This window comes from Cucurbita moschata, unplaced genomic scaffold (assembly GCF_002738365.1).
Source record: "Cucurbita moschata cultivar Rifu unplaced genomic scaffold, Cmos_1.0 Cmo_Scf00008, whole genome shotgun sequence".
NCBI classification, from domain to species: domain Eukaryota; kingdom Viridiplantae; phylum Streptophyta; class Magnoliopsida; order Cucurbitales; family Cucurbitaceae; genus Cucurbita; species Cucurbita moschata.
The window spans coordinates 4,138,604-4,159,936 of NW_019268524.1; the positions used below are offsets into that span (position 1 = coordinate 4,138,604).

Genomic DNA, 21,333 nt, shown 5'->3' on the forward strand with positions numbered 1-21,333 from the left:
TTTTTTTTTTTTTTTTTTTTTGGTTTGGTTTAACGACGCATGAGAATTAAAAAAAGAAAAGAGGTTGACTTAGAGTACAAATTTGAACTTTGATTATGTTTTGTTGTGAGATTTGACGTTAGTTGAAAATGTCAACTAAATATTTCTTATAAGGGTGTAGAAACTTCTCCTTAATAAACACGTTTTAAAAACTATGACACTGAAAGTGATACGTAACGAGTCAAAGCGGACAATATCTACTAGTTGTGGACTTGGACGGTTACAAATAATATCACATCTTTGCACCAAATGCAGACAACTATTATTATTATTATTATTATTATTATTATTATTATTATTATTATTATTATTATTATTATTATTATTATTATTATTATTATTATTTAAATATAATATCTTAACTAATTGAATTATATTTTATTATGATTTTGGATTGGTTCAAAATTAATGTATATATATGGAAATTAGTGTTTTTTTTTGTTAAATTATAAATTTAGACTCTAAAGTTTTGATTTTTTTTTTTTTTAATTTAGAAAGTTATGGAAATTAAAATTTTGGAGTTTAATTAAACTTAAAATTTAAATTTAAATTTAAAAAATTATTTTTTAAAAAAATTAATTAGTTAATGATTTATCCAAGAGTATGAAAAAAAATCAATACATATCTCAAAATTTAAATATTAAATTTCTTCCTATTGTTGAGGTAGTTGAAATAAGTTTGCTTTGGTTTCTATTGAAAACCATTCCATTCAGATCGAAAGAAAATGAGATCACAACCTTTATTTACTATTTGATCGGGTCAAGATCATGACTATTTAAGTCAATTCAATTATTAGCTCACCGAGTGAGTGGATCAAAGCGTTTGAAGTAAATAATTGATATGAGGGAAGCCCACCAAAGCAAGACTTCGGGCAAGACTATAGGAGAGAACAATAAATGATAAAAAAGAATTTTGTAATTTAATTTTTTTTTTGTACGTTTACTAAAACATTTTTACGTAATCTTATTTTTACTCTCGTATATTAGGAAACTACATTATTTTTACTTATAGACGTTTATTACTAATATATAATTTAACATTCACGTACATTTTTTAAAACTTTGTCAATCTAATGTGAAGATAGCAAAGAACTCTTTTTGGAGACTTTTTGTTGTTTTCCTCTTGTTGGCTTCTTTTGGAGAATGTTTGATTTTTCCTTTGTTCTATGTCGTGAGATTTTCGAGACAAAAGGTGGTTTTACAATCGAAAATCTTGCTCTATAATCCACGGGAGATTCAAGATCTTGCTCAATCTCTCAGGAAACTTCTATGAGTATTTGTCAATACAAAAATTCATAGTTTTTCTAATGACACAGAGTTTGGCAAATCAATAAAACGCACTAGAAAAGAGGTTCTTCCAATTCACTAGACCAGTCCATCGACAGAACCTTGTCGTAAAAACCTTTCCCAACGCACAAAACACAACACATTAGTAGAGTGCCAAGAATGTAAGTCAGCTAAAACAATCACTACAAATGCCAACAAGGTGTATCGACGGCGAAGGCAACCTCTACCAATAAATAAATGTAAACAAAAATAAATTTTATTGAATCAAATGTGTTATAACAACTTTTTCCTGGAATGTACGTTTTAAAATAAAATTAAAACTACAACATAAATATTCACCAAAATAAAGTTTCATCCTGGCCCGCTTAATATCATCATAAACTTTCAAAGTAGGTACCTAACAAAAACAAAATCAATATCAAGTTCATGTGACGATGAATACTAAACTCAAACAAAGATACAGTCGTTTTGATGGTCAATGTTTTAAAACTTTGCACGTGTAGCCAACATTAGAACTCAAAAATAATAAGTTGATGATAGAATGACATGTTAGAATATATCACCAGCCAGATAAGGTCAAGCCCAATAATTGTAAGTCCATTGTATATTTTATTTTAAAAGAATGATTTAGATATTTTAAAAATAGATGGATTAATCTCTACGGTAAATACCCCTCCATCCTAACTAGTTTTTCATCCCAAGATATCTCAAGAAATTTCAAACAGTTTTAATCGGAAGAAAGTGTAGTAGTATTCTACGGAAAGTATTATAATATCTATTCGATGAGTGCGAGTGTTTGATAATAAAAAGTTGCTATGCTCCATTAATAACAGTAAGAAACTGATACATGCTTTAAGATTACCTTGTTCACGTGGGGTTTTCTTTCTTAGGCAGCCTTTCCATCTCAAGATTCCAAGAACCAAGATGAAAACTACGATCATACCAGCAACAATTCCAACCACTGCACCGGCGGATATGCCATTCCCTCCACCTTTTGATCGTGGCGACGACTCTTCTGATGGTGGCTCGAAGTCTGCTTGGAGAGAAGAGAAACAGTAATTACAGAGAACCTAGCTATGGCTAATGAGGTTACAGACATCTACCTGTTTATGGGTCTACCTACCAGGATCAACAGAAATGGCTGAAATTAGAGGACCATAAACTCCTCTCTGAGGGACTGCAGTTGTCCCCTTCCCAGCCCAATATAGCCGGATTTCTATAGTACCATTAGTCACAGAAACAGGGAATTTCGCTATAAAAGCTTTGCCAACACCGCCGGCTGCATCTGCAATATTAAAATCCTTCAACTCTAGCTTTCCCTGCAGGATAAATCAAGGAACTTTAAAGATAACAAAGTAATCGGTTAAGTTCGGTGCTAATAGAAGCTAATAATGTAGAAAATATATAAAAAGGTATCTTGAAATGGGGCAATCAGATAGTTTCATAACGAGCAGAGGCACGATATCGATATGTACCTGAACGTAGACATCAAATAATCGTCTGCCCAGGCTTCGAAACGTTTTGTCATTAGTAAACACTATCTCAGCAAAATGGAGGCTTACTGTGTAGTTTCCACTACCCAAGCAATGTGCATAGTAAGTAAGAGAAATTGGTGAAATACGTGCCCTCACGTACAATTCAGGATTTGGCATTGTGAGAGCAGATGAATTTAATGCAATAAAATCGTCTGTTGTGCGATCGTCGTCCATAAAATTACCAGTGATACTAAATCCCCAATTTTCTGCACCGGAGAAAAACAGTGATGATTTTCCAGTGTTTGTGTCTGCATCAAATTTGGTTGTTCCGTTGATTGATTCTTCCTTCCCACCACAGTTGATATGGACAGAGTACGAAGCTGCAAGAACAAGACCATATTGGTTTCTATTGAAAGATAAATCAAATAAACAGAGCTGATTAATGTATTTTTGCAGAATTATTATTAAACATATCAATGCCACTTCTAAATAAACAATGCTAGTAAAACAAGATTCCAACTCACTTCTTTCACAAGTGCTCGGTATACATGAAACTGTTCCACCGCTAAAACAAGAAGAAGCTCAATGGTTATTAGAATATTAGACAATTCAAGCAACAAGTCAACTCAAAGAAGATCAAGAACTCACGAACTGTTGTCCTGGGAAGAGCTCGCAAACAGGTTTCTGCACAGAACAACGAAGATTGGATAGGTATTTCTCATTAGTTATAAAAAAAAGTTGTATAAGAACAGAAGCATACTTACAAATTTCGTGATTGACAACCAGTGTTCTCACTATTGATTGGAGTAAATTTGTTATAAGAGAGATCACTGTGAAAAAGAACAACAATCAGATTTATTATCTTCCAGATAGCAAGAACAAAAACTTGCCCTTCCCTTACATCCTAAGAATAAACAAAAACAACCACAGGAATGTTAATTAGAGCTAAAACTATATTTAAACTCGAAAACTGTCAACTTTTTCATAAATAAAATGTTCGAATATCTATTTTTTAAAAAAATTAACTAAAAACATTAATTGTGTACAAACAAACTTTCATTTTTAAATCACTGGAAATAGAAATGATTGTGTAAAACAAGCAAGATGCTTTTTCCTTTTCAAGGTTTGATGAAATGAGATATTATTTATTCTCTCTCACTCTCTGAAATTGTTCCTTTATTTTGAAATCTCAGGTCATCTAATTTCAATTTTGGTTCCTCTAGACAAGTAACTAGAACATAGCATTTGGAAAAGAAACTTACATGCTCTCTCCTTGCTGTAGCATCCAAACAGGCACCGATCCATTTAGCATGTTTCCAGTTAAATATCTAAATTAGAAAATATCAGATTATCAGTGCAACTAATAAGCTTTTGACAATAGGAATGATGACAATGTATGTTTTTTTATAATCAACGAACGATATTATAAAGATGTTGTGATGAAAATAAGCTACCAGACAATCAAAGTTATGATCGAATTCAAACGTTTTACCAATATCAAAATCTATGCATATTGAGATAGTATAAACAAAAAGATCAACATTAACCGAAGAATACTCGATCTTATTCCCCAAGTTATGAATTTCAGCCATTGATCAAGCTTGATTATCCCCCAAGTTATGTAAAGCAACTGTCTACAGTTAAGATATAGATTTTCAAGTTTATGATTACGTTACTCACATGCTATCCACTTTTTTTAAAGCTTCAAAGCTGTCAGGTATTGGTCCAGTAATTTTGTTGAAGCTGAAGTCTCTGCAGAAGAAATTTAGCAAAATAATAACAAAAATGTATTGCCAAAGAACAGTGAAGAATAACTAAACATTAAATTTCAATATTTCAATAACTGACCCAAGGAAGTTACTTTTACTATATCAACATAAACTAAGGCATATTATTGGTTTTTTTTACGATGAAAGCAAAGAACAGATGCGGACATTCTTTTGATAAGTCATTTGTGCAGTGAAAGTAGTGCAAAAATTTAGGGTAATTAAATATTCCATCACAAGAAAGTAACCATCTTCTGAAAATTCATGAGATTGTGCTTAATCATGATATAACATATAGGAAGAATCGAGAGTGAAATTTTACTGACAAGGTTTTCAACAGTGTCAACCCATCAAGATTGTCCGGTAGCACCCCAGTTATATTGCAACTCCTCAAAATCCTACAGATATCCCAAAACTAAATTAATAGCTGGGATTATGTACAAGGATGTCTTCATGTTTTCACAGAGGGATTAACTTACAGGGTTTTCAATTTTGTCAATGTATTAAGGGGTGGAAAGGGTGATGAATCTCCATTCAAATCACTGATTCTCCTGCATTTTGTAACTCAAATATGAATAAATAGAAACGTGCAGTACTCATAACTTATAAAACCATGAGGAACAGGAATTAAACTAACACATCAGTTAATTTTGTCAAAAGTCCAATTTCAGAAGGAATTGGCCCATCCAACCCGCTTGCCTGAATAGCTCTGTCACAAGTAAATTAATCGAGGGAGTTAAAAGATTAGAATCCAAGTAAAACTAAGAGTTGCTAGAGTCGAGAAAAACTCTCACATTTTTGTAAGAGCCGTCCAATTCTGTACAAACTTAGGTATTTGCCCTGTGAAGTGGTTATCACTAATTCGACTGCAGCGTAACAATGAGAAGATTTGTTTCATTCATTCAGTTTCTCAAATTAAACTAACGAAATGAAGGGTTCAAGAAAATTTCAAAAGCTTACAAGTCCGTCAATGAGGTTATCCTTGCCAGTGAAGATGGGAGCTCCCCAGAAAAGTTGTTTGAGGTAAGAAGTCTACATCACAACAAAGGATAGACGATCAGAAAGCTCTCCTAAATGTCTAAATCATTATAACTAAAGAAAATTTAAACCAATTACTTGGAAGAAAATGAGAACGTTCAAAGATGAGGGGTCTTACAATCTTGATAAGCTGGTCAAATTTCCAAGTTCTGTGGGTAAACTTCCAGAGAATTGATTCATTTCCAGGACCCTAATCGAGCAAAAACATGTAACATTAGTCTTCTACCCACTAATTAAAAACCCAAAATGGACATAAACAATCCAATGGGAAATCAGAACTTACAACTCTGCAAGAGAGCTGATGTTTCCAATCGCTTCTGGGATTGGACCCGTCAACCGATTTGCAAGAAGCGAACTGCAAAATGACCCATAAACATTAGCTACATAAATCACATTGTGAAGACAACATAGAAACTTAGGGATAGAAAATACATTTTGAGGAGATTGGTGGAACCCCATTCTGGAGGGATTGAGCCGCTGAGATAGTTGCGGGTAAGATCACTGAATTAACAGAGAGAGAAGAAAGGCGAGATGGATTATGATGGGCAATTCATCAATGAAGCAGGTAAATGAATTAAGCAACAAAAAAAGTACTTACAGTTCCTGCAGGAAAGGCAGCCTCACTATTTGCGGTGGCAGAGTACCTGGAAGACTCTGCGCCTTCAGACTACTGCAATGACACCAAGGGAAGACAAACAAATAAAATTGAGTTTTAGGGATATTGCAAATTTCCTTTTTTTTTTTTTAAATATGTTTAAAATATTTTATTAAAAATTATGATGTCTTGAATTTCAACGTTACAATAATGAATTTTTCTTTTAATTATTGATGTAATTTAATAATAATATATTGCTTTTGTTTTCTTCTAACTATCTATATTTTATTTCTCAATGAAACTTAGATCTCCACGCATATCAATGTTTACTAATATTTTTAAATATGATTATTAAAAGCGATGAATTATGAGTTAATTAAGCCATAATTAGTATCTTGTTTGATAATCAAACAATTTTCAATCATTTTCATAATTTTTCTAACGTTTTCACGGACATCAAGGTTTTTAATATTATTTAATATAAATGATAACAATAATAAAATTAAATTAATAATAGATCGTAGAGAAAGAAAATCTGAAATAAACTACATATTGTCGGCTACCCAACGACGACTAGATGAAACGACAAAACCGCGCATTAAGCGCTGATTTGATCTGATTTCCTCTAAAAATGACTGGGATTGAAGTTTTAAGATCGGCTCGACCGTAATCCTTAGGATTATTGGCTGTATTTGGTCTATTTTTTCGCTGTTCAACTTTAAACCGTCGTCGGAGATGGTTGTTCTTGCAATTTGTGATTATTAGAGGAAATTTAGCGGTGGTTTTTATGGGGTTTCGCCTCACGGGAGTGTGAACAAGAAATTGGTGGATGAAATTTGAGGTTTATCACCGTTGGTTGCCGGAATCTGGAGGCGAGTTTGTGGGTATGCTTACTAGGGTTTTTCTTCCTCCATCTCACGATGAAAGATATGGTTGCAACGCCGCCGTCGGTGGTGGTGGAGAAGCGAACCACACCGTCGGTTCACTTAAAAGGAAGGAAAAGAGGTTGGGGAAGCCGGTTTGACTGAACCGGTTTGGCCCATTTTGGTTGGTTTGGTTCGCTGTCCTCCACTTTCAAGCCACCAACAATTCTCTAGCCGTGAATTTGCCCAAATAAAAGCAACGGTCCCTACACGAACACGAGATTATTCTCGACTGACAGAACCTATATATATACTAGAGATGGTAGCTACAGTCCCGAAGTTATAGGGTCCTTCTCTTTATATTCATGACTTCCTTAGGGTCGTGTCCTATTTGTCGCGCACACATATAAGGTCACTCCTGGTACGTATCAAATTCTACTAGAATATGTCCAAAACAACCGTAGAATCACTCCTTATACGTATATGATACAATTCCACAATAGATTTAAGATTCAGAGATGAAACGATTACAAAGTGTTCCATACCTTCGTATCTGTACTATTTCATCCATTATATATATATATATATGTGTATGTATATATGTATATAATAATTGTATAAAATTTAAATTTAAAATGTTGCTTTCAGTGATTTTAAAGCGAAGAAGAGATTAGAGAAGGAAAGAGCGTACATGTTGGTGACGTGACAGACGGTATTGTTCAGGAACGTGCAGTTGCAGGTGACATTATTAGTAAAATTAGGGTCGAACTGCGGAGAATCCGAAACCCAACCGCTGCTAACACCGCCGCATGGATCGGCGTCGAAATTCCAGTCCGTCTTCCCCAATGTCTTACCGATCTCCCTCAAGGCCTCAACTGAAACCAAACCAAAAATCGAACATCAAAATCAAACCAAACCAAACCAAAACAGAGTTCGATAACAGTTAAAATCTCCAGATCCGCGGCCAATACGGCGTCGTACCTTCGTCGTCCGGCAGCCGAGCAGCGCCGGAAGCGAGGGAAATGAAGCAGAGAGAGAGGAGTAAAAGGCGGGAGAGAAATGGAGCCAAAAACATGGCTCGGAACTGGGAGAAAGAAGAGAGGGTTAATGGAGTTGCAGTGAGTGGGAGAAGCGAGAAAGGTATTTGATGAAATTAAAATGTTTTTAATTTTTAAAAAAATTTTAATTAAAAAGGAAATTTGCGGAGTCAATGCAAATGGATACTGAAGTCAATTGAATGAATTATTAATTTGGGTTTCATAATTGGAAAATAAAAAAATAAAAAAAGAAATATTGAAAAATTGAGAATAAACTTCGTCAGAGTTGTAAATAGCCAGATATGATCCATTGAATACAAACCGACTCGTATTTCGGAAAAATATGAACACATTAGGTGTCAAATTTATTGTTTTTTTAGATTTAATTTAATTTAATTTAATTTAATTTAATTGTTCCAGATATAAAAAATTTTCAACACAAACCATGTTTATTATTATTTTTTGGTTAGATTATGTTTTGTTCCGGTCGTTTATTTAAATTTTTATTTTTAATAAAATTAAAATGTTGAATTTAATGCATAATAAATAATTAAAAATAATTATGAAATAAAATAAATATATAACGTATTAAGAATATATATATTAATTTTAGGTAACTCATGAACTAACTCGATCCATAAAATTTTTATTTATTTGAATCCAATACAAATTGTATAGGTTGGGTTGAGTTTAACCACATTTTCTCTGTGTCATTACATGATCAAAATTGACACTCAGTTATTAACTCACTACTAATAGATATTATCCGTTTTAGTTTGTTACGTATATCTGTTAGCCTCACGGTTTTAAAACGCATCTACTAGAGAGATGTTTTTATATTCTTACAAAAAAAAAAATAAATAAATAAGAGTAAGATCTCACCGTTATTATTATAGAATAAAAATAAGAGTTAAAAGTATTATAAAATTTTCAAATATGGAGAATAAATCATTATTCTATATAAAAGGTTTAGTAATCAAAAGTAATTATTACCTGAAAATAATGAAACCAATCAATTAATTTTTCCTTACTCCAATTGGTTTTTTTTTCTTCATGAAATGTTAAAATTTAACGTTATTATATGCGAAAATGTTAGCTCTTGAAGATTTAAATTTTACATTATCTTTCTTACCAACCAATCAATTAATTGCGTATTTAAATTTTTTCATTATTATTATTATTATTTTTGTTTGAACATAACCCAAAAATAATTTACTTATCATATAATTATATATTCAAATATTTATTTTAATTTCATAATTAATTTTTTATTGTCTAATCACTTTTTAAAAGAATAAAGTTATTAATGTAATTTTTTAAAAAAAAAATGAAATTACATACTCGAACAACCTTAACCAATTCAATATGAATAAGAATTAAACATCAATTTAACATTCATTTAAACATTGTTTTAAAACAACAAAGTGGGAAGAATTTGAAATATACAAGGATTGGCCATTTTGGCTCTCAGTACAGCCACATAAACAGGTGAAAAAGAATTTGTAGAACAAGCAAAAAGTAAGCAAAGGCATTTGAAGGCTAACAACGTAGTTACATATCTGCAACCAAAAATCATCTCAACCTTAGTTCCTATTCTCCAAGTATTTAGAATCCATGTTGATGGGGTAGAGATCACTGGCAGTAGTTGAAGAACCAGTCCACGGACCGTCCATCGACATACTTTGCGTCTGGCCCTCCCCTTTCTGCCGATAGATTTGGCTCCACATTGCGTTCATATCTTGTTTTGAGACACTAGGATCTGAAACCACCTCCTTTACGGCAATCTTCCCTTCCAGCATGCTCACCACGGATGACATCGTAGGTCGGTCTGCAGCAATGACGTTCGTGCATTGTAGAGCAACAGTGATCATCGTCATCGCCTCTCGCTTGTTGAATTCGGAGCCTAACCGCATATCCACAAGCTCTAGTAAACTGTCCTTCTCCTTTAGAGTATTAGCCTGAGAATAGAGGGATATAAATGGCTTCAGTTTTCTAGCTCTGATAACAGGTTTCATTTACTAGTATAAAACATCATGTTCCAGAGTAATCAGCTCAATCAAAACTTAGGAAATAGAACACAACGCCACAAGTTTGGTTGTCATACTCAAGCCTAGCAAATCCAAGATCAAAATCAACATAACTATTATCAATTTATGGAAAGCATTATTCCCCATAGCAGATAAGTAATCGAATATAACTAAGTTTAAAACCTACAACAAACTTGTGTTCCGTGTCACGGTCATACTTGTCCAAGACGTGTTGTCCATAGCCGCATGTCCGTTGCATGCCAAAACAGTTTCCTATCGTTTTTTCTAAGTGTATGACGTTTCGGCAGAATCATGTCTACGCCTAGTAGACACAAAATGTCTCAGAATGTACTATAGGGAGGTGCAACTAGTCATCAATTCTTTCTACCCTGAGTTATTTGTTATTTTAGTCATGGTGTTTTTTTCTTTGCTCATACCACCCATATAGCGTTCTCCCTGTCCCCGTTCTCTAAAACTTTCTTCTCAAAGCAGGGCCAAAGGCTTGGGTATACGTCGTCAGGCCGAAGGTGACACAATTTCGAGCCCATCGAGTGGGCTGACTCACTTGGTGGAGAGAGTGAGTGCCACGCAATCACTTACAAACAATCCGTAAAAAACGCAATTGTGACACTTCGCATCAAAATTGCATGACATGGTTATAGAAACAGGAATATATGTTTTCTAAAAACTTCTGGTGCAATAAATTATAATAGAACACAATGGATGTGCACAAGGTATAAAAGACGGAGTTAACTCACATGGTCTAGAAGGTAAAAGCAATCATCCTTGGTTCGGTAACTTGTGTTGCTTCGACCACTGACTATTTCCAAAGCCACAATGCCAAAGCTGTAAACATCTGCTTTGTCGGTTAAGTAGCCCCGCATGGCATATTCTGGTGCCATATACCCACTGCAAAACAATGGAAGGATGGCGTGAATATTTGGATAATACATCTCATCAAATTGAGCAGATATTGTCCTTTTTGGGCTTTCACTCAAAGTTTTAAAACACGTCTACTAGGAAGAGATTTTCACTCTTATAAGGAATGTTTTGTTCCCCTCTCCCACCAATGTGGGATCTCACAATCTACCCCCTTGGGGGCCCAACGTCCTCGTTGGCACACTGCCTGGTGTATGGCTTTGATACCATTTGTAACAGCCCAAGCCCATCGTTAGCAGATATTCTACATTGTAAAAGTATGCATGGTAACTCACAAGGTTCCAGCAACCCGCGTGCTGATGTGTGTATTTTCTTCTTCGTCCAGCTTCGCCAAACCAAAGTCAGAAATCTTGGGGTTGAGATTTTTATCGAGCAAAACGTTGGTAGCTTTGATGTCTCGATGAACAATCTTTAGTCTCGACTCCTCATGAAGATATGCTAAACCTCTAGCTATACCAACACAAATCTTCTGCCTAGTTGCCCAATCCAGTTTCAGTTGGAATTCTTCAGGTCCTATAATATACCAAATTTGCAGAGATGCTCATTACATCCATTAATGTCATCACCACTATAATTTAAAATATATATATATATATATATATTTTTACCGAACAAGGCACGAGCAAGGCTATTATTTTCCAGATACTCGTATACTAGCAAAAGTTGATTTGCTTCAATACAGCATCCATGAAGCTTGACTAGATGAGGGTGTTGCAATGCAGATATCATGCCTATTTCATTCACAAATTCGCGATTTCCTTGCTTCGACTTGGAAGAAAGTTGCTTCACTGCAATTACAGTGCCATCTTGAAGAACACCCTGCAATTCCAAACACAGAACTTAACACCAAAAATATAAAATCTATGGATGAAATGATGAAATAATGAAATCCAAACAACAGTAACACCTTGTAGACAGGACCAAAACCACCTTCTCCAATCTTATTGGCAGCGTCAAAATTGTTCGTGGCAGCTCGAATTTGTCTTAATGGAAATGAACCTGTTCCTAGATCTAGACCCTTCAACTCTGTAAAACAAGCATATAAAAGTGAAAAAGTTAAATTGATGATCTTTCTATCAGCATAATAATGTGGACGTGCTCGACATCAGGACAATATATGTGATTTCATTCACATCAAAGACATTGCAAAAATGTAGGTAACATTAGAATTCAAAGACAGGTTGAAAAAGTCTTTAAAATTTACCTTGTTCAAGTGTGCTTTTCTTTCGTAGGCAGCCTAACCACCACAAGACTCCAAGAACAAAGATGATAACAAAGATAACAGCAGCAGCCACAATTCCAGCCACTGCACCAGCAGATATGCCCTTTCCACCTTCTGATGGTGGCACAAAGTCTGTTTGGAAAGAAGGAAACAATAATTATATTAAACCTACTATAGCTTAATAAGGTTACAGACTTATATAAGTAACAAAAACTTGTCATCAAATAAAGGGTAGGCCGAAAAATGGGTCTACCAACCAGGATCAACCGAAATGGCAGAAATCAAAGGACCATATACCCCTCTCACAGGGATTGCAGTTGTCCCCTTCCCGGTCCAAAATAGGCGAATCTCTATAGTACCATTAGTCACAGGAACGGTGAATTTCTTTACAATAGGTTTGCCAATACCACCTGCAGCATCTGCAATATTAAAATCCTTCAACTCCAGCTTTCCCTGCAACATTGGAGATAAATAAATAAAAAAAATTCAAGCTAACGAAGTAATCAGTAAATTCGGTACCAGAAGAAGCTAACCATACAGAAAAATATTATACAAAGATATACTAAAAGGGGCTAAATATCAGATAATTTCTGCATGATCTGAGCCACAGTATCTATTTACCTGAACATAGACATCAAATAAGCGTCTGCCGAGGCTTCTATAAGATTTGTCATTGGTAAACGCTATCTCAGCGAAATGGAGGCTTACTGTGTAGTTTCCACTACCCATGCAATATGCATAGTAAGTAAGAGAAATTGGTGAAATACGTGCCCTCACGTACAATTCAGGATTTGGCATTGAGAGAGCAGATATATTTAATGCAATAAAGTCGTCTGTTGAGCGATCGTCATCCATAAAATTACCAGTGCTACTAAATCCCCAATTTTCTCCACCTTGGAAAAACAATGATGATTTGCCAGTGTTTATGTCTGCAACATATGTGGTTGTTCCGTTAATTAATTCTTCCTTCCCACCACAGTTGATATGGAGAGAGTACGAAGCTGCAAGAACAAGACCATATTTAGTTTCAAACTGATTAATGTATTTTTTCAGAATTATTATTAACATATCAATGCTACTTTTAAATAGCGACATCATCTATATTTCAACGTTTGAAAGGCTACCGAGAGATCTTGAATGCACTCCTTATTCTTTAGCATTTACACATTACTTACAGCAATGAAAAACCACCAAATATAATTTCTAAAATTTACCATTTTCCCTATCCCTCCAATAGTAAAAACAATGCTAGAAAAACAAGATTTCAACTCACTTCTTCCACAAGTGCTTGGTAAACATGAAACTGTTCCGCTGCTAAAACAAGAACAAGCTCGATGGTCATTAAAATATTAGAAAATTCAAGCAACAAGCCAACTCAAAGAAGAAAAAAACTCACGAATTATTGTCCTGGGAAGAGCTCGCAAACAGGTTTCTGCATGGAACAAAGGAGATTGGATAGAGTACTTCTCATGAGTGATAAAAAATTTATATAAAAATAAAAGCACTTACAAATTTCGAGATTGACAACCAGTGTTCTGGCCATTTCTCTGAGTAGTAAATTTGTTATAAGAGAGATCACTGTAAAAAAGAACAACAATCAGATATATTAGGAAGAACAAAAACCAGCTCTTCCCTTACATCCAAAGAGAAAACAACCATAGGAATGTTAATTAGAGCAATAAACTATACTTAACCTTTTTAAACTGTTAACTTTATCATAAAGAAAACGCTCAGATGTCAATTATTTAGAAAATAAACGAAAAACATTACTTTTGTACAAACAATTTTTTCCTTTTTATATCACTGGAAAAAGAAATGGTTAAGCAAGCAAGATGTTTTTTCCTTTTCAAGGTTGGTGCAATAAAATATTATTTGCTCTCTCCCTCTGAATATTCAGTACAAGTTATGTAACCAGAATATAACATTTGGAAAAGAAACTTACATGCTTTCTCCTTGCTGTAGCATCCAAGTGGGCACCGATCCATTTAGCAAGTTTCCAGTTAAATATCTAAACAAGAAAATATCAGATTATCAGTGCAACTCATAAGCTTTTGACAATAGGAATGTGGACATTGTATTTTCTTTTTCTTTTTTAACGAAAGAAATTATAAAGATGTTGCTACCAGATAATCCAGGTTACGATAAAATTCAAACATTTTACTCCATATCGAGATCTATACACATTGAGATTATAGTATAAACAAAAAGATCTACAAAACCGGAAAATACTCAGTCTTATCCCCCAAGTTATGCAAAGTAACTATCTATAGTTAAGGTATAGATTTCAAGTTTCTGATTACGTCACTTACATGCTATCCACTTTTTTCAAAGCTTCAAAGCTGACAGGTATTGCTCCTGTAATTTTGTTGAAGCTGAAGTCTCTGCAGAAGAAATTTAGCAAAAAAAAAATAATAAAATGTATTGCCAGAGAACAATGAAGAATAACTAAACATTAAACTTCCAATATTTCAATAACTGACCCAAGGAAGTTACTTTTACTATTTCAACATAAACCAAGGCATACTATTGGTTTTCTTTTATGATGAAAGCAAGGGACAGATGCGGATATTTGTCTCGTAAGTCATTTGTGCAGTGAAATATTGAAATTAACCATTACAAGAAATTAACCATCTTCTGAAAATTCATGAGACTGTGCTTAATCATGATATAACATATAGGAAGAAGAGAGAGTGAAATTTTACTGACAAGGTTTTCAACGCTGTCAACCCAGCAAGATTGTCCGGTAGCCCTCCAGCTATATTGCAACTCCTCAATATCCTATAGACAACCATAAACTAAATAAATAGCTGGAATTACGTACATGGATTTCTTCAAGTTTTCACAGAGGGATTAACTTACAAGGTTTTCAATTTTGTCAAAGTATTAAGGGGCGGAAAGGGTGATGAACCTCCATTCAAATCACTGATTCTCCTGCATTTTGCAACTCAAATATGAATAAATCGAAACATGCAGTACTCTAACTTATAAACCACGAGCAACGTGAGGCAAACTCACACATCAGTTAAGTTTGTCAAAAGTCCAATTTCAGAAGGAATTGGCCCACTCAATCCGCTCGCCTGAATTGCTCTGTCACAAGTAAATTAGTTGAGTAAGTTAAGAGATTAGCAACCAAGTAAACCTGTTAGTAACTAGACTAGAGAAAAAATTCTCACAGTTTCCCAAGAGCCGTCCAATTCTGTACAAACTTTGGTATTGGCCCTGTGAAGTTATTATCGCTAATTCGACTGCATTGTCACAATGAGAAGATTGTTTTGTTCATTCATTCATTCGGTTTCTCAAAATTAAACAAACGAAATGAAGGGTTCAAGAAAATTTCAAAAACTTACAAGTCCGTCAATGAGGCTATCCTTGCCAGTGAAGATGGGAGCTCCCCAGAAAAGTTGTTTGAGGTAAGAAGTCTATATCACAACAATCAAAAGTAAAGATAGATCATCAGAAAGCTATCCTAAATGTCTAAATCATTATAAGTAAAGAGAATTGAGAGACAATGAGAAAACTCAGAGATGAGGGGTCTTACAATCTTGATAAGCTGGGCAAATTTCCAAGTTCTGGAGGTAGACTTCCAGATAAATGATTCATTTCCAAGACCCTAAGCGAGCAAAAACCAGTAACATTAGTCTCCTACCCACTAATTAAAAACCCAAAATGAACACAAACAATCCATTGGGTAACCAGAACTTACAACTCTACAAGAGTGCTGATGTTTCCAATCGTTTTTGGTATTGAACCCGTCAATCGATTTCCAAGAAGGGAACTGTAAAGTTAGCCATAAACATAAGCCACATAAGAAATCACAATCTGAAGACAACATGGAAACTTGGGGATAGAAAATACATGTTGAGGAGCTTGGTGGAACCCCATTCTGGAGGGATTGGGCCGCTGAGGAAGTTGCGGGTGAGATCACTGGATTAACAGAGAGAGAAGAAAGGAGGAATGAATTATGATGGGCAATTCATGAATGAAGCAGATGAGAAACAGTGCGAGGTAAAGGAATTCAGCAACAAAAAAGAGTACTCACAGTTGCCGCAGGAATGGCAGCCTCACTATTTGCGGTGGCAGAGTACCTGGAAGGTTCTGCGCCTTTAGCAGACTGCAATGCCACCAACGGAAACAAATTATAATAATTTTGTATATAATTATTGTTTAAAGATTTGTATACTCTGAAAAGAAATATACAAAATAAGAAATGAGTTCTATATATATATATATAATTATTTAAGGCCGTCACGTGGGTGTACATGGTTAACCAAGTCTAAGGTCAAACAACAACCGCGGTTAGAGATAGTCAGAGATCCTGCGTGGCATAGTTGACTGGTAAACAATATTAATTATTATATTTAATATTTCTTATCTTATCTTATTAATAATATTTTTATATATTTATACAGTTGTCCGGATGCCGACGTGGGACCCACCGGATTTGAAAAACCAGCAATTAGTTGGCGAACGAAGGCGCCAACCTCTTTTTCTCTCTTTTTTTTTTTCTTCTTATTTTGATATCGATTCTTCAATAAATCAAATACCAAGTGGGTTTAATTTAATAATTATACAAAAAAATAATTATTTTCTTATTCAATTTTTTTTTTTTGTCATCTAAATTTAATTATAAAAGCTTTTGATGGGTAATTAGTTTGATCTTTAAAAATATATATATAGTTTTCACATTAAATTAAATTTTAACTTTTAATTTTTTTTCATTTTTATATACTTTTATAAAGAAAAAAAAAACATTTGACACAGTAGATAATTTAAATATCACAAAAAATTCAATAATTATATAATATTCAACCTAATTTCAAAAAAACAAAACTCAAAAAACTCAAATCAATTCAATATTGCACCTTAAATTTAAAATTTGTATTTAGATATAAAAATGTGGTGGATCAAATTATCTACTCCCGATATTGTCCATTCTAAGCATAAATTTTCATAGTTTTACTTTGAACTTCACCAAAATGCCTCATATACCAATGAGATAGTATTTCTGGATTATAAACCTATGATTATTCTTTAAATTATAGGACGTGGGACTTTTGTCATCCAAGGGACTCACTTAGCTACTCGACAAGAAATTTACACTCATCTCCCCGGTTTATACTCAATTTACCGGCCAAGTTTTTCAACCAAAAATTACAAAAATTAAGTAATCCAAAAAACAAAAAGGAAAAATCAGAATCGAAAATGATGATCCAAAAAGTTGAACAAAAAGTGAAGATGGAGAGAGAGAAGGAGCGTACATGTTAGTGACGTGACAGACGGTATTGTTCTGGAACGTACAGTCGCAGATGACTTTATTGTCAAAATTAGGGTCGAATTGTGCAGAAGTCGATATCCAACCGCTGCTAACGCCGCCGCATGGATCGGCGTCGAAATTCCAGTCCGTCTTCCCCAACGTCTTTCCGATCTCCCTCAGCGCCTCGACTGAAATCAAATCAAAAACCTAAAATTAAAATTAAAATCCGCTTACTGTAACGAAGACTAGATCTGCGTCCAGTATGACGTCGTATCGTACCTTCGTCGGCCGGGAGGCGAGTAGCGCCGGACGCGAGGGTAATGAAGCAGAGAGATACGAGAAAAGCGACGGTGAGAGAAGGAGCCGAAAACATGGCTCGGAAGTGGCGGAGGAACGGCAGTTGTGAGTTTTCCGGCGGAGAGAAGGCTAAGAATTGCGGTTGGAGGAAGGTCTGAATGAAAAGAAAACCGCCCTTTGTTTCGTCATCGGTGAGTTTCAATTTAATACTAAACAGAGAGAGAAATGAGAGAAAGATTGGGAATAGTCGAAGGACGAATAAACAAAGTCAACTTATACTCTTTTGGAAGTGACTTGAAATTACTTTCAAATATCTTTTTATAAAAATAAAATTGTAAATCCAAAAATTAATTAATTACGAGTAAACTAATTATTTTAATCCAGTCAACTAATGTAGAAACATCTGCACAATATTTGTTAGCAGTAAGCTTGAGCTGTTACAAATAGTATTAGAGCAAAACGAAGGACAATGTGTCAGCAAGGACGTTGGGCGGCAAAGAGATGGATTGTGAAATCCCACGTCGGTTGGAGATGGGACCAAAACATTTAGAGCGTGGAAACCTCTCCCTAAATGACTCATTTTAAAACTATGATGCTAATAGTAATGGCGAAAGTACGAACAATATCTGCTAACAGTGGGTTTTGATAGTAATGGCCAAAATACGGACAATATCTGCTGACGGTGGGTTTTGATAGTAATGGCCAAAACACAGACAATATCTGCTTGCAATCGGTTTTGATTGTTACACTGTTTTCATCTACCAATAGGAACAAAAAGTTTGAGATGTGTTTGGTGTTTCTTCATTTTAAACTATTCGTTAAAATTCGTTAAAAGTCTTTTTTTCAATTACTCTGAACATCCTCCAAATTATCATCATATCTACGCATTTGATTAACAACAGCCAAAACTAAAGAAAAATAATCATAAAATTACGATCTTTACTGCAAAAATAGATCGACTCAAATAATGTTGTAATGATTCCTCTGGCTTTACGACCTTTACCACAACGATACTGTAATAGATTGACATAAAATTATGCGATATTGGTACCTTTGACATTACGACTTTTACCACAAAAATATTATCTGTAATAGATCAATTAAATTTTGCAATAACGATTCTTCTAGCATTACAACCTTTTTCACGATATCGTTGATCCACAGATCGAATTATTTTAAATATTAAATTTTACTTAATTGTCTACAGCTCCATCGCGCGTGCTCGGGAAGAAGTTTAGCAAAAAAAAAAAAATTAATATCTAATATAAAAGTAAGGTAAATTTACTCAAGGGTCAACAAAAATGCAGCAACACAAAAAGACGCGTAGATTAATTAAATTGATAAAAATAAATAAATAAATTCAACAATTGAATAATTGAAATGTATGGAGACAAAAGAGATGTCATGTTTTGGTGTTCCAGATATATATATTTTTTTAATATAATTCAGATATATTGTTTTCATTTTTTTTTAATAAAAATAATAAATTTTAACACCTATATATATATATATATATGAGGTCAAGTTGTCTGTCTTTAATTTATGTCTATGTAGTGTATTTTTTTAATATTGTATTTATTAATTTTTAGTTTTTATTTGGAGGAATAAAAAAATAATAAACAATTACAGGCTGGAGGTGAGTTAAGTATATTGATTAGTATGTATTAATTTTCATGCTTTTACTAATGTTTTAAATGCAAACCTAATTCAGAATTTTCTAAAACTTTTAAAGTAAATAAAATAATAATAATAATAATAATAAATAAATATAATAGAATAGAATAGAATAGGGTGTGATACTTGAAGCTGAAGTTACAAAATGCTCGAGGGTTAGATTGGATCGGGTTAAGAATGTAAATTTTTCAGCTGAAAAAATTAAATAATGAACTCAATTCACCTGATCATAAATTTTTTGAACTGGGTGGGTTCCCGAAGTCATTTATTCAAAATTTTATTTTAATAAAAATTAATTTTTTATTAAAAATTATTTTTAAGGATTATTGGAGAATAAATAAAAAAAAATGAAATAATATATATATATATATAAATACAAAAATTACTTGAAAATAGTGAATTTTGTATAAATGATAGAAAATACTTTTTAATTATAAAAAATATAAAATAAGATATTTTTTTTTTGTATAAATTAATCTTTAAAAATAATAAATCTTTGTCTTTTCCAATCATTAGTCGACACGTTTCTTATTTTTTAAAATTTAATTTGGAAATTAGGCGGCGAATTGATGGGCAGGGAACAAGAGGGAGGAAAATTAGGTTTAATTTAGAATTTCAAGAATATAATATATTCTAAATTTCAAGGTCTTTTTTGTCTTCTTACTTTTATTTATTTATTTATTGCTAACCAATTTAATAATTAAAATTTATTGATTATACCAGTAAAATTTGGAAAACCGTGTTTGGTTAAGAAATAATTATATTTATTTAACCTAAAAATGCTTTAAAATATATTAATGTATCACATGTCATGCATCTGTCTAACCATAGGTTATATTGTTATAAGAAAGGTTTAGGTATAAATTCGATTAATTAATTATATAATATGATATAAAATTCAATGATTCCTCCTTTTATGCTGTCTTTTTTTTTTTTTGGGTCAAACTTTGATGCTTACGGATTTAGATGTTTGAAAATTAAGATTTCTTTTTCCACTAGAACCGTTTACGAGAATATAAAACTCTACCTTTAAAAAGATATTCTTACGTATGTGGTTAGGAAGACCAGTCACAATCTAAGTTGTACGACCCACCCTACTCTATCACTTACAGATGGTCGTTCGTTCCATAGTCGCCCGAAAATGAACTACAGTGATCTTGAATAGGAAACTTACAGTGATAGATAAAATTCTCGAAAAAATAACACTAGATCGAGCACCAATGATTCCCGCACCTGAAAGCAACTCCGCCTAACCTACTAATAATAAGCCGTTAATTTTTTTTCCATGAAAAACATTAATTTTTTTACGGTACCCTTATTTGAAAAGTCATAATATTATTGAAATTTTTGAAAGTAGTTAAAAGATTTAAGAATATATTTTTTAAAAAGTTATTTTTAAAAGGTTAAAATGCCTTTTTAAAACCTAATATTTTTCTATGCCTAACATTGCTAGTTGATGCAACAAGTGCATGCATATATCGAGATAGACTTGGTAGTGTCAAACAACTTAGTATACGTCTCGGGTTTTTAATTGAACCTTTAGGGTTGGTGTAACAGAAAAGTTTGTCTATAAATTTGACGTTTTTTTATTAATTTAATACATCGTCATTAAATGATAGATCGAGAAAAATAGGTAACAAACAGTACATGGCTATGAAGCCATCGTTTGAGGGTCAAGGATTAAAAAGTCAGCCAAAAAGGACAACGCTCTTGTCTGGTTCAAAAAATGGTGGCCGACCCTTTAAGGATGTTTCCTGGTACGATCCACAGCCACCCATTTGAATCCAATCCCAAGTTGTTTTTTTTTTTTTTTTTTTTTTT

The 21,333-nt window shown here is 33.4% G+C and overlaps 2 protein-coding genes across 12 annotated transcripts in view; both read right to left on the reverse strand.

Annotated features, from left to right (window-relative positions):
• The window catches only part of LOC111446602 (probable leucine-rich repeat receptor-like serine/threonine-protein kinase At3g14840), a 17,232-nt gene extending 9,022 nt beyond the window's left edge, over positions 1 to 8,210 (reverse strand). For 2 of the 10 annotated variants that reach the window (XM_023085471.1, XM_023085464.1), the window contains exons 1-15: positions 8,044 to 8,208; positions 7,754 to 7,937; positions 6,203 to 6,274; positions 6,037 to 6,105; positions 5,888 to 5,959; positions 5,723 to 5,794; positions 5,527 to 5,598; positions 5,361 to 5,432; positions 5,204 to 5,275; positions 5,046 to 5,117; positions 4,893 to 4,964; positions 4,481 to 4,552; positions 4,063 to 4,128; positions 3,565 to 3,630; positions 3,449 to 3,484 (exon numbers count right to left, since the gene is read on the reverse strand). In XM_023085471.1, coding sequence (XP_022941239.1) covers positions 3,449 to 3,484; positions 3,565 to 3,630; positions 4,063 to 4,128; positions 4,481 to 4,552; positions 4,893 to 4,964; positions 5,046 to 5,117; positions 5,204 to 5,275; positions 5,361 to 5,432; positions 5,527 to 5,598; positions 5,723 to 5,794; positions 5,888 to 5,959; positions 6,037 to 6,105; positions 6,203 to 6,274; positions 7,754 to 7,937; positions 8,044 to 8,137 — 1,163 coding nt within the window. In that variant the 5' untranslated portion in view covers positions 8,138 to 8,208. Of the gene's footprint in view, positions 1 to 3,324; positions 3,366 to 3,448; positions 3,485 to 3,564; positions 3,631 to 4,062; positions 4,129 to 4,480; positions 4,553 to 4,892; positions 4,965 to 5,045; positions 5,118 to 5,203; positions 5,276 to 5,360; positions 5,433 to 5,526; positions 5,599 to 5,722; positions 5,795 to 5,887; positions 5,960 to 6,036; positions 6,106 to 6,202; positions 6,275 to 7,753; positions 7,938 to 8,043 lie in introns of all 10 variants that reach the window. The other 8 variants (XM_023085472.1, XM_023085465.1, XM_023085473.1 and 5 more) reach the window with 6 other exon arrangements.
• A 1,260-nt stretch (positions 8,211 to 9,470) lies between these two features.
• On the reverse strand, positions 9,471 to 18,088 carry LOC111446604 (probable leucine-rich repeat receptor-like serine/threonine-protein kinase At3g14840). 2 transcript variants are annotated; one of them, XM_023085475.1, is made up of 24 exons: positions 17,821 to 18,088; positions 17,546 to 17,729; positions 16,327 to 16,398; positions 16,143 to 16,211; positions 15,991 to 16,062; positions 15,826 to 15,897; positions 15,635 to 15,706; positions 15,461 to 15,532; positions 15,303 to 15,374; positions 15,147 to 15,218; positions 14,994 to 15,065; positions 14,597 to 14,668; positions 14,230 to 14,295; positions 13,797 to 13,865; positions 13,684 to 13,719; positions 13,561 to 13,598; positions 12,909 to 13,288; positions 12,545 to 12,740; positions 12,270 to 12,419; positions 11,973 to 12,091; positions 11,674 to 11,884; positions 11,341 to 11,578; positions 10,885 to 11,035; positions 9,471 to 10,057 (listed from the first exon to the last, which is right to left on the reverse strand). In XM_023085475.1, exons 1-24 carry the CDS (start codon positions 17,912 to 17,914, stop codon positions 9,683 to 9,685), a joined length of 3,024 nt encoding a protein of 1,007 aa, XP_022941243.1. In that variant the 5' UTR covers positions 17,915 to 18,088; the 3' UTR covers positions 9,471 to 9,682. The 2 variants fall into 2 exon arrangements, with proteins under 2 accessions (XP_022941243.1, XP_022941242.1); XM_023085474.1 differs by having other exon boundaries at positions 13,561 to 13,601.
• Positions 18,089 to 21,333: the final 3,245 nt, after the last annotated feature.

Excerpts from the sequence above, each read along its gene's own strand:
- LOC111446604 (XM_023085474.1), bottom strand. The coding sequence starts at position 17,914 with ATGTTTTCGGCTCCTTCTCTCACCGTCGCTTTTCTCGTATCTCTCTGC. Across the intron at positions 15,898-15,990 it reads ATCAGCACTCTTGTAGAGTT|GGTCTTGGAAATGAATCATT; the intron begins GTAAGTTCTGGT and ends TTGCTCGCTTAG. Across the intron at positions 13,720-13,796 it reads GGTTGTCAATCTCGAAATTT|AAACCTGTTTGCGAGCTCTT; the intron begins GTAAGTGCTTTT and ends TGTTCCATGCAG.